Source organism: Megalobrama amblycephala, linkage group LG10 (assembly GCF_018812025.1).
Source record: "Megalobrama amblycephala isolate DHTTF-2021 linkage group LG10, ASM1881202v1, whole genome shotgun sequence".
Taxonomy (NCBI): domain Eukaryota; kingdom Metazoa; phylum Chordata; class Actinopteri; order Cypriniformes; family Xenocyprididae; genus Megalobrama; species Megalobrama amblycephala.
This window is the reverse complement of record NC_063053.1, coordinates 25360570-25372980: the sequence shown is the minus strand read 5'-3', so window position 1 is coordinate 25372980 and position 12411 is coordinate 25360570. Positions and strand designations below refer to the sequence as shown.

At 39.4% G+C, this 12411-nt stretch overlaps 1 protein-coding gene across 1 annotated transcript; it reads right to left on the bottom strand.

Moving 5' to 3' along the window:
• Positions 1 to 3934: 3934 nt before the first annotated feature.
• marveld1 (MARVEL domain containing 1) lies at positions 3935 to 11353 on the bottom strand. The gene is made up of 2 exons (XM_048206092.1): positions 11225 to 11353; positions 3935 to 5109 (listed from the first exon to the last, which is right to left on the bottom strand). The coding sequence occupies exons 1-2, from the start codon at positions 11351 to 11353 to the stop codon at positions 4318 to 4320; spliced, it is 921 nt and encodes a 306-aa protein (XP_048062049.1). The 3' UTR covers positions 3935 to 4317.
• Positions 11354 to 12411: the final 1058 nt, after the last annotated feature.

The following is a 12411-nucleotide window of genomic DNA, read 5'->3' as shown; positions in this document are numbered from 1 at the left end:
AGTGTTTCTTTCCCTCATGTAAAGCGCGTCACATAGGAATGCGTATCTCAGCACTCTGCGCAGAGTGTGTGGTTAACGGTCCACATGTGCAGGCCTGCTCTCATTGAAACTCTGCTGACTTGTCCCGTGAAAACGAGGCCCACACGAAGTGATTACAGACAACAACTCATATTAGTCACGGGAGACAAAGCCAACAGCTTCAAAACATTGGAAGAGACACCTAGATGATATGCCAATGAGAAAATGGAGTGTATCTCTGTACAGGTTTATTTGACAGTTAGGTTGTCTTGGCCTTTAGAGTAATGCATTACATGGTTTTCATCAGTTAATGACATCCATGTGTTTCTGTCAGCACATTTGAACCGGAATGCTTCCTCTGAAGGCTTTGCCCCACTCAATGTTCCCAAGGGAATCCATGCTGCTTCCTGCATTTACCACAAATCATGATTTGTCCATAATAATGAAAGCTGGATGGATAATGCCTTGCTGAATGATCACTTGTTGACCTCACATCTGGCCATACATGAGTCATTATACATTCATTTATTTATTTATAGCTTTATCACAAGTCTGAGCTAGTATGTTATACAAATGTGTCCATGTATTCTCAATCTTTGAGTTTTAATAGATCATTTGCCAATGGCCCATTCCAATAGATAAATTCAGTTTATAACGTTTGGCTCACTCTCTGCCACATTTCACACTGTTGCTAGAGTGATAAGAAATAACTTGATATCATTTCCAATACTTCTCTCAGTACAACTATGTTCACTGACTGTCTGATGTATTTCACACACAAATGGCAAGCACTGGTTGTAAGAGCCGATTTAAAAATAAGTTAAAAAATAATAAATAAATTATTTAAAAAAAAGTAATAATAAAATATTATGTAGAATAATGTAGTAAAAAATGTATTATACATTATACAATTATTATACAATGGTCTATTCTTGTGATATCAACTAATTTCAGATAACCATAATAAAATAAATAATGTAGAATTGCTAAATAATCTATATTTATTGCTTTTTGACTATTTATGCATGTATGTGTGATGTATTTACAGTGTGTTGTAGGCAGTCACTGCTGTGCAATTTAAAAATAAATGATTTAAAAGTCTGAAGTCTGGCTACTCAAGACTAGTAGGACATTTATGAGCATAAAATGTCCTACTATGTCAGAGAGAAAAAGAAAGCACATAATGTGAGAGACAGGGAGCTCCTCACCAGCAGGAAATATCTTTTAAGTTCAACAGTTTGTGTAAATACAACCCCTCTTGCATAGAGAAATTTTAGTGTCATTTAATAACCTTTTTCCAGGGAGTGTGAACACACTGTACTGTACTGAGAGGAAACTTCTACAAGCATGGCATTGACATTTAGAACCAAGTAAAGGAACAGGGCAGTAAGGAAAACTAACAAAAATAAAATTTAAATTAAATAATATTTCCTCTTAAATTATTAAAAGTAACAAAAGCAACATGTATACTAATAGTTTTGGACAGTATTTTTCACACCCTAGTAAAGTCTGGGAATTATAGTGACCAAAATGTTAACCCTCTACAGGCAACAGAAAGTTTTCTAAGCCCTATGTTTAGTACATTTTTCTTTAAATGATGATAACCAATTAGAAAGGTTGAAAGAACAGTCCTGTAAGGTTTGGGAGTCACTATCAAGCACCATTTGAAGGTGGGATGTCCTGGTCTGACACATGGTCACAGGAGGAAATGGTGTGAGAAGAAGGCACGATTATTTGCTTTAGTAATCATATTTAAAATGACATAAACTGTACAAGTACATGTACATGTGTGTGTATGAAGGTGTAGAGAAACCTTTTGTCAGGTTTTATGAAGTTTTTTTTTTTATTTTGCATGTTCAGAAATTCACTTTTTCTTTTCGTTGCCTCAGGGCAACGTTGTGCAATAAGGGGTACTTTTCGATGATGTTTTGCACAATACCTCACATTGGCAGTAATGTGTTATAAGAAGGGAAGATGCAGGGTTCCTGGGTGCGCAGGAACACCCAAAGTGATATGCAAAAATTATAACATACACCACTATTTCACAGCAGAGAAGAACAGCTTTTTGAAGTTTCATACAGAGTGAAATCTTAGTACATGAAGTACATTATATGGCATAGCACACTACATGATACAAATCTATGCATGTATCAAATCCAATATATCAATGTCTTTCAAGTGTTTTTCCATTTTTACTTAATGATTTCTTGACATTCTCTTTGAGCATGGTCTTATGATAATTTTTTCTATAATTCTATACCATTGTTGCACAATGTTGAAAATATTTTGGGATGCGGGGGGGTGGGGAGTCAAAAAAATGTTTAATCAATAAAAAGTTCCCAAATGAACCAAAAAATTATGTGGAATATTTTTGTATGAGCCATCAACATGTGTGCAGTAGAGGGTTAAACTAATCAAAATATTCTATAAAACAATGATACAATTTAATTTTCTTAAAATAGTGTTGCCACTCTTTGTGTGTTCACATTTTTGTATGGTAATTTCAAATAAAACTTTAAACATAATGCCTGTGCATGAGGTTCATTTAGAAGGATATTGCGTGACAACATAAAACTTTGGGTACTTCACCACTGGCAAAATGGGCTTTCAATAAAACTTTTATGCCTATACATACAGTAGAAAGGCGAATTTTCTTTTTAATCAGTGCTACCTGAATATAGAAAACAGAGAAAAAAGGCTGTCTTCCTTTTTGCCAAATAGGTAGGAAAACTTCAACACCCATAACGCACTGTCCAAGGCCACTTACACCAGTCTGTATGCTCACCAAAGCCAAATAGCACTTTGCTTTAGTAGGAAATACATCTTAGCAAACTTTTAGTCATAATGGTGTTGACGGGTACAAGAATTTAAAGTGTAGACATTTAGTGGGAGTGAGTTAGTTTCGGTTTTCCAGAGAAGGATCTGGTGCGTTGTAAGCAGTGGCTAAAGGCTGCAAAGAAACATAAATACAGAGAGAACGCTGTGACGGAAAATATGAAAAACGTTTGTGTTTGTAATCAACATTTCAAACTGGATGACTGACTACAAACAAGTGTTTTAGGCCAAATGGAGGGGCCAAATAACTGAAGAAACTCGCCCACTGTGACGTGTACCGTTACGAAAGCTGTTCCTTTTTTACCGTGATGTTTAAAAAGTAGACATGGTACAATACGGGTTGAAAATTGGCAAGGTTACACTTTAATATTTTATAAACAAACTATAAGTTCAAAAAGCAAGCCACTTCATTTATATTTGGCACAAATATGACCTCCTAAGTGTACTTTGTATTGCTTTAAAATGTTTTCCTTGTTAAGTTAAAATACTCAACATGTGGACCAAAGTAGTTGCATGTTGCATTAAAAGCATCAATGCTTCCCTTTTCCACATATAAATAACTGAATCTACAGGAATTGTGCCCAACTTATGATTTCTTATAAGTTATGATGTAATATTCTGAAATTTAGAAATACATTCACACACAATTTGCGGTTTGGACTCGCATTGTATTCCTCCTAAAACTTATGACTGCATGAAAACCGATCACAGGCAGCTGTCACAACATCTGTGTTCTTTGACTGTGGTCCGTGACCAACACAAGAGTGCATTATATTGTGGTCTGGCTGGTCTGTTAAAGCCTCTATCCCAAAATATACCAAAGTAACTTAGGAAACCCTTCATTTAAACATTGTACAAAACACAGAGATGAAACTGCATATGCTTTATTTCTCTTATTTATTAACTGTTAGCTAATAGCCACATATTACATTTAATTTTAATACGTGATTGTCTGCATTTAATATCATATAATCTTTTTTTAAAGCTGATCAAGTGGAGATTTTTGATGTGGTGTGATTCAATCTACGAAAGTAAACAGTGAAGCACACATACACGTTTGATGAAAGACACTGACATGTCATGACATGAAAGCAGATCCTTGTTTAATCGCTCAATGTCATATCAAAAGGTTAAAAGAACAAAATGTGATGTTACACATTGTGAATATTGTTTCATCAAGCAACAAACTGCTCTTTGAGTTGTCAGTTATACAATACAAAAAATAAAAATACTTAAACATATAGAGCTCCAGCAACATATAAACAACACAAGTGTAAAATAGACTTTTATGTGTGACTGCAGTACAAAAGCTCTATAAATTACTGTATAAAAAGCAACAAACAAACCTGAAAGCCTGAGACAAGAGGATCAAACCCTCTGCTGTGATTAAAAAAGATTTATAAGTCTCCAAAAAGCTTGCCGAAAGGTCTCAAAGTGGCAGGGTTTGAGGGATGTAGTCGTTTTTCACACGACCGTCCGCTCACCTCGACATTTCCTGCAGCTGCCGTAGATGGCGGAGAGCAGATAGACGCTGGCTGTGAGGCAGGCAAAGACGGAGGCAGTGAGGTAGACCTTGTACAAGCATTGATGTTTGTAGAGGTCCAGGTTGCAGTAGGAGTTCTTTTCCGTCTTGTAGATCATGATCCCAATCGCGGACAGATACAGCAGAGTGGCGGCAATGTCGTGGATCACGTTGCTTAACAACCAGCGTTCTCCTCCGACGATGGGAACGAGGTCCTGCTTGTCCAGAAGAGTGATGATGAAGATAGCTAACGTGAGGAGCCAGAAAAGCACAGCCACGAAAAGCACATAGTGAATGGAGCCCTCATACTTGTTGGCTGCGATGGTGACCCAAAGCCCGGCTCCCAGCAGAATCTGGAGGACCCGTACAATCCTGACAAAGTTCTTGAGGAATTCCAGGAAACTTCTCTTCACCTGTGGCTGAGGGGGCATCTCCTCTTTTTGTTGAAGAGATCTTCTCCTGGTGTTCAGGGTGGGGGCTGTTTGCCACAAACAGAGAAACAAAGGGAAGAAAGAGCCAACAGGAGAGGTAAGGAGCAGCTGATAAGAGTTTTGGAGGAGGATAGCCCTGCAAATGCACACAGAGTGAATCTTCCGCTCAGCCCCGGGGGTTTTGAAATAACTTCTGTCTGTTTGTCTCTTCCGTTTCCTGTCGTAGCTGTAGAGTTGTGTCTCTCTCCCCCTCTTTCCAAGCAGAGAGGAGGAGAAACGGAACAGAGGGCAGGACTTGAAACACTAACCCCTTTCTCCTCCTCCTCTTCCTTGTTGTCCATCACTCTCTCAGTCGGCTAGTTAAAAAATTCCTGTGTGCAAACAGTGGCCCTAAAAAGTGCTCAGTGAGTTTAGACACACTTGTTAATGTCTTTGCATTAGAAAACACACACACATACACACACACACAAAAGAAACTAAACTATGAGGCATTTATTTTAAAGACAGAAGGATAAGTTTAAGATAGAAGGTTAGTTTTAGGATAATATGTTTTACAAAAAGAAGTTTGTTAGGTTTTAAATTATAACGCAGTGTTTAAAATTGAAATTTTACTTTCTGACTGTCATTGTGGGAACTGACTTCATATATCCAATAAAACCTTTTCTTAGCAAAAGTTACTTTGAAAATCAAAAAGTTCTGAGAAAAGGTTTAGTATCATTTGTAAATGCCACTTGGTGTATACTGTATAGTATTTCTAAATTCATTTTACACTACACGTTTTACACTGCCATTCAAAATTTGGGGTCAGAAAGATTTTCTTTTATGTTTTTGAAAAAAAAAAAAAAACCTCTTATGCTCACCTAGGTTGCATTAGATAAAAAATACAGTAATTTTTTTAAATATTATAACAATATAAAATGACAGTTTTCTATTTGAATACATTTTAAAAAGTAATTTATTCATGTGATGGCAAAGCTGAAATTTACTTCAGTGTCACATGATCCTTCAGAAATCATATATGCTGATCTGCTGCTCAAGAAACATTTCTTATTATTATCTTATGTTCAGGTTGTGCTGCTTAAAATTTGTGTGGAAATATTTTTCAGGATTCTTTGATGAATTAAAATGTTTTGCAACAGTATACATAACTTTATACGATCAATAGGCTCTCATTTTTACAGATCCTTAAATATCGCATTCAGAGTCCAAAATTACACAATCGCTCATTTTCTCTAGGAGTGATTTAGTTCAAAAACTTTAAAATTGCTAGTTCGAAATGTATCAAATTAGAATGTTTTTGTAAATGATATCCTCAAAACTATATAAATTGTACTATAACTTTTAGGTAACAAATGAACACAATAAAACTACACTGACATACTTTGAGACAAGAGTCAGCGATAATGAAGATTTTTAACTGAAAGTTTGAACTATGACCACAAGACAAGGATATTTTTCAGAAATGTGAGGTCAAGGCAAAATTCTCTTGGTCAAAACAAAGGTTTTATATTAAAGAATTGTACTTTTTTTGTGCTTCATAATACTTACATATTATACACTGCATTATTGCATACTGTAAATGTGGTAGCTTATAATAGGCTTGTTAAAAGCAGATTTCCATTGTGACAACTCACCCCACATGTAGTGTGATGGCTTGTCCTGCTATTATCACAAAGATTTTCTTCATCATTGGTAGAATTATTCAATAGCTTAGTAAAGAAAAGGACCTGTACAAAATAAACCAGATAAATATTCACTGGAGTAAAAAGCTTGACATCTAAAAAGTCTATAATATAAGTTTGCAATGAAGTGTTAGTGTTTTCATCCTGTGAACAATATTCTGTGTTTCCCAAATAGACCCATCCAAAAAAAATACATTATGCTATCCTAACACACTGGCCTTCACCATATTCAGGCATTGAATGCGATAGTCTCAACTTGCACAAGTCTAATCTGATGCATATTTGTCTGAGGCAAGAATGTGGGATCCTTTTGTTTTTCCAAACTAAACGTCTTATCACTGCTGGTATGTCCCGTCCATGAAATCAGTGTTTTTCATGGTCCATAACCAAAGTCTGACAGATGAGATCAGAGGCTGGGTGCACTGACGTCAGTGAATACAGACACAGCCCTCAAACTACGTGGCCATATTAGTGCGCCGCCCCTTTAAAGAATCTGGCCTCAGGGAGACCTAGTGGGTGGGGTTAGTTAGATATACATTCTCACTGGGTGATTTATTTTCTCAAGTTTCCTGTTGGGAGCAAAATGCAGCTCTACGGCTGAGTGTGAATTACTGTAAAGACCGAGAGCTGCAAATGGAGTACTGATATGATATTGTGCAATCGAATCGATCCTGCAGCACACAACGCCTTAAACCGCTATAATTTGAAGTTTTCAAAATCACATAATGTGCTCTGATGCAAATGCTCCCAGAGACCTCACAGCTATGATGAAAGATATCCATATTTCCACTTAGAAACTTATAGCTGTCTTTATACAAATTAATAAATTAGCACTACTATAATATTCAGTTACACTTTATTTCAATGGTCCATTTTTTATATATTTTACTAACTATAAGTAACTGTAAACTAGCTCTCATTAGAGTATTAGTAGACTGTAGACTGGTTAGGGTTTGGCTATAGGGTTTGAGTTAGTAGATTAAGTTGACATGTAGTTGCAAAGTAACTTATAGTAAGTAGATTATCTTTTGGGGAACTATCACAATAAAGTGTTAGCAGATATTAAGCAGACAGTCTACTCTAATGAGAGTTATTTGACATGTAGTTGCAAAGTTACTTATAGTTAGTAGAACGTCTAAAGTAGACCGTCGAAATAAAAGATTAGCAAATATCCGGCTAAAAGCCAACTTTTCATATGAGGTCACCCTATAACGCTCCTCTTGCACTTCCTGTGAGAAATAGCTCAGAGGACATTTAACCACACAAACTAACTACCAAGTCAATGCAGGCTCTGTGAGCAACACTTAATGGTAACTTTGCATTGCAAGATGGTTATTTTCTTTGAGACACTAGATGTTATTAAACAGTGAACCCAACACTGCATTGGTTTTTGTACATTTAAAATCATTCCAAATAAAATGCCAAAATAAAAATGATGCCATTTTGAAATATGAATAGCCTACTATCAATAACATTCTTCTTTCAAGCAGTTAGACCTATTCACCAAGCAACAAACAAAGCTTGCAAATTATGAGAAATAGTATTGCAAATTTCCTTTAAAAGTGGAAGTGAGATTGCTAAACCCCTCCTCCTGTCTTCATTCTACATGTAGTTTATTTATTTATTTTTGCAATTTTTAAGAGATCAATTTCATGCATTGTCTACAAAACACTTTGATTTCACATAATGCTTGAAAAACGGACAAATATGGCTCTTATTAAAATCAAAGCAAGGAAAAATATCAAAAGACACTGCAAATAAATGTCTGGTCATTTAAAAGTTTTAAATTGTTTAGAAAAAGGCATCTCTAAGGTCCTGGATGATGACTGGGTCATTTAATATAGGTTCAAGTCCTGAATTTCTTGAGAAAAGAGGCCATTGGTCTGCAAGAAAAGGGCATAATGACAAAATCTGCAACATATAAAAACAAAATATAGTCTAAATATAACTTAGTATTAAAAATAAATATAAAGGAAAAACAAAGCTCGTCAAAAATAAAACTAATGTAATTTGCAGCAAAATATGGGTTTATAATTTGTTGTTTGGATTGCTGCAACATACTCTGATCCCTAGTCATCATATGTCATCAATCATCTCTCATCCCTTCAATTGTGTAGTGTAAAAATAGCAAATGAAAAGAAAAATCAAGATTTTTTTCCACATTTGTGATTTGGATTGTGTTGATCATGGATCTTGCCACTAGATGGCAGTCTAAGCAAAGATGAACTAGTTTTCTTAAAGGTTTAGTCTAGAACACTAGCATTTTGCTCTACCACCATGTGCAGAATACAACTAAGCGAACAACACTGTGGTGCTGTATCCCACAATGCAGTGTGATCAACCTCTATTTTATAGGCTATGTGACAATTGATCCAGAAGTAATATCAGCCATGTTTTGTTTTTTTGTTTTTTCAACCAAGGGGTCAGGGTTTATTTTGCTAGCCACTGGTAGGAGATGCAGAAATGGGACACAAAACTACTTATGTACAGAATCTGAACAGAAAAAGCATGTTTTTACATCTGACAAGTGTTTTTTTTACACAAACTTGGATTTAAAAATGCAAAATCAGCACATCCATGATCATAACTAAATGCTACTTGCTGAATTAAACATGCAATGCAATAAAGTCATGTGATAATGTAATAATATCCTACTGTTTGAAACACTTATCCGTGCATACGGTTTCAAGTATACAGTTTATTTTCAAACAAAGCAAATAATTCAACACACACAGCTCAATATTAATAAGATCAGATTACTAAAAATAGGTAATGAATCCCTTTAGCAGTGCAGTCCAGGGGGATATGAAGCCATGAAGCCGGTTTATCTGGCTAATCAGATATGTTTCAGTTTAGTTTGCACCAACCCTAGGTTTTAGTCACCATGAAACTGGCTTGGTTTTTAGTTGTGTTCATCGCCATAGAAACTTATGCTCCACGGCTTACCTGCTCTGGGGCAGGTTATGTTCTACAGAGAAAGTTGATGAATCAGCATCATGGTACCAACCAGTGTTGGGTAAGTTACTTCAAAAAAGTAAATAATTACTAATTACATCTTCAATGTTGATAAATACTTTTCTAATTTCTCTGTCTGAAAAGTAATTTAATTACTCAAAAAGTAACTCATTACTAATTACTTCTTAAAATCCCTATAAACCTTGACTGGATAGACAATAGAAAGGAAACTCTTTTAATAATTTAGTCAATCATGGAATAGTTTAACCTTTTTAGCTTTTTTATTAACATTTTAGCTTTATTAAAACATATTATAATACTTTTATTTACTTTATAATACTTTTTTTTTTTTTAGTAATAAATAGGGATGTCACTATACCAAAAATCTAGTAGTCGATACCGATACCACCAAAAGTGCACAATACTCGATACCAAAGTCGATACCACGGTAAAAAAATTATATATATATATATATATATATATATATATATATATATATATATATATATATACTGACTGAAGACCTTTCTCAGAGAGCATAGACATAGCTTACATTTTACCGTAATGTACTTGCCTACCTATGTCAAAAAAGTGAAGTAATTGGAATATTTCCATTCGGCAAAACAACCACTTGCTTCTGCCGACATCTTCTGACAGCGACTAGTGGTGCGAATTCGCGAACTCAGGTGCAACTATATTAAACTACCTTTAAGGCTGATTTATACTTGTGCGTCAGACCTACGCCGGAGCCTCTGTGCCGTAGGCTATGCATCTGTTTTCATTTATACATGTTTCCCCTGAAACAGAGTGCTTTTTCATTCCTATGGAAGTTGAAAACGCTCGCTCTTCTCCTATTGCTCCATGCCAGTTTTTTACCTGAGGGAGGGGTTCTAGCAGACCCATCACAGCGCTTGCGGTCCGCATAGAATTGACGCGTTGTTAAGGCTGATTTATACTTCTGCGTCGAGTGTACGCCATAGCTACAGCATAGGCTGTGCGTAGCACGCGTAGCATACAACGAAGCCTGACATGCACCTCTTCAAAAATGTAAAGGCTGATTTATACTTCAGCGTAGGACCTACGCCGGAGCCTCTGCGCCGTAGGCTATGCGTCTGTTCCCTTTCGATACTTCACTCGTACTGCGTATGGGGAAAGGTCTCCTTTTTCCCCGTTACTGAAGCCTTTTTCAATAACGCAGTGTAACTGCATCGTCATTGGTTCACTCATAGACAAGTTGTTGAACCAATGACGGCGCGGCATAGCTGCGCAACCTATGGTGACAGAGCGCGCGAATATTCCCGCCGAAATGGGCGGGGTTTAGGGCTATATAAGCGGGCGTTTCGCCATAGGATTTCAGTTCTCTCTCCTTCAGCGACGACTTCACATCGCTCCTCGCTGATCTCCGGCTGAAGCCTTCGCCGCCTGGAAGAAGCTCGCCTGGAAAGAAGCTCTCGCCGCCGTCGAAGAGGCTCCCGCAGCGGACTGCTGAGCTCGCCGAGGAAGAAGCGCCGGCGCCCTCGTCAACTGCCGCCTCGAGCGCCGTCTCGAGCCGCCCGCTTCCCGCTTCCGGCCGCCTGCCAGCCCGTCTCCTGCCGCCATCCGGCGCGCCTAAAAGAGCGATTTTCCCGCGGTTTATTGCCGCTCTAAAAGAGCTTTCCAACAGCGGTTTTCACTGCTCTAGCGGCCCTCGCCGCTCTTAAAGAGCCCCTCAAACGCCGTTTTCACGGCGGCGGCGTTGTTACAAATGCCGCGCCACTCGTGTGGCACATGCAGAGCCACACATGCTCACCCTCTCCCCCGAGAGAGCAGTCCCCCGTCCTGTGCTCCCGCCCTGAGCTGCGTCCCTCGGCAGATGCGAGCGACCTCATCTCTTTTGGCGGTTCTGAGGACGAGCCGCTTGATGACGTCATGTCTCTCGCGGCCTCTGAATCCGAAGGTTGGGCCGGTGATTCTGACCCCACCCGCCTTCCCTCGCTGGAGCCCATTGACTGCAAGCCGGGTATGGATGCCGAGCTCTTCCGCATCCTTTCGAAAGCGGTAGAGGTTTTGGACCTCGAATGGGCTCCGCCAGAGGAGCCATCACGGAGCAGGCTCGATGAGTGGTTCCTGCCGGGTCCCCGCCAGGCCCCTTGTCAACGCGCCGCACCGTTTTTCCCAGAGGTTCACAACGAGCTGATGAAGTCGTGGCGCGCCCCGTATTCTGCCCGCCTATGTACTACGCATTATTCAGCTCTCACCTCTGTGGATGACTCTGAAGAGAAGGGTTACGAGCATCTACCGCCCTGGACGAAGCGGTGGCGGCTCACCTCTGTCCCCCCACGGCTGTGGGTTGGAAAACTAAGAGGGCCCTTCCATCCAAGCCCTGCAGGACCACTTCTGCCCTGGCTGGCAGAGCATATACGTCCGCGGGCCAGGCTGCCTCAGCGCTGCACGCCATGGCTATTCTCCAGGTGTTTCAAGCGAAGCTCCTCCGTTCTCTGGATGAGTCCGGCGTCGATGCACCTGCCTTCCGTGACCTCCACAGCGCCACTGACTTAGCCCTGCGTGCCAACCTGCAACCTGACCGAGATTAAGGAGATGGACAAGACGGCCTTTTTGGATGCCCCGGTCTCTCCTTCTGGTCTCTTCGGGCCAGCAGTAGAGGGCTTTACGGAGCGTTTTACTGCAGCACAAAAGTCGTCTCAGGCTATGCGACACTTCCTGCCTAAACGCCCTAGCTCCACGTCTGCTTCCAGCCACCCCAAGTCTGCGCCGGCTCAGCAGAACAAACCTGCCCCCTCTACCTCTCAGGCAGCACCACCCAAGGAACAGCGCCATTGTAAGCACTCCTCCTTCCCGAGGCAACGTCAGGGACCCCGGCCTAAGATTACGCTGGACCCGACGCCTCCTAAGCCCTCCTGATGTTTCAGGAAGGAAGAGGATGGGGCAAAGTCTCGCCACGGCCGGACCACCCCAAAAGCTCTTTCGT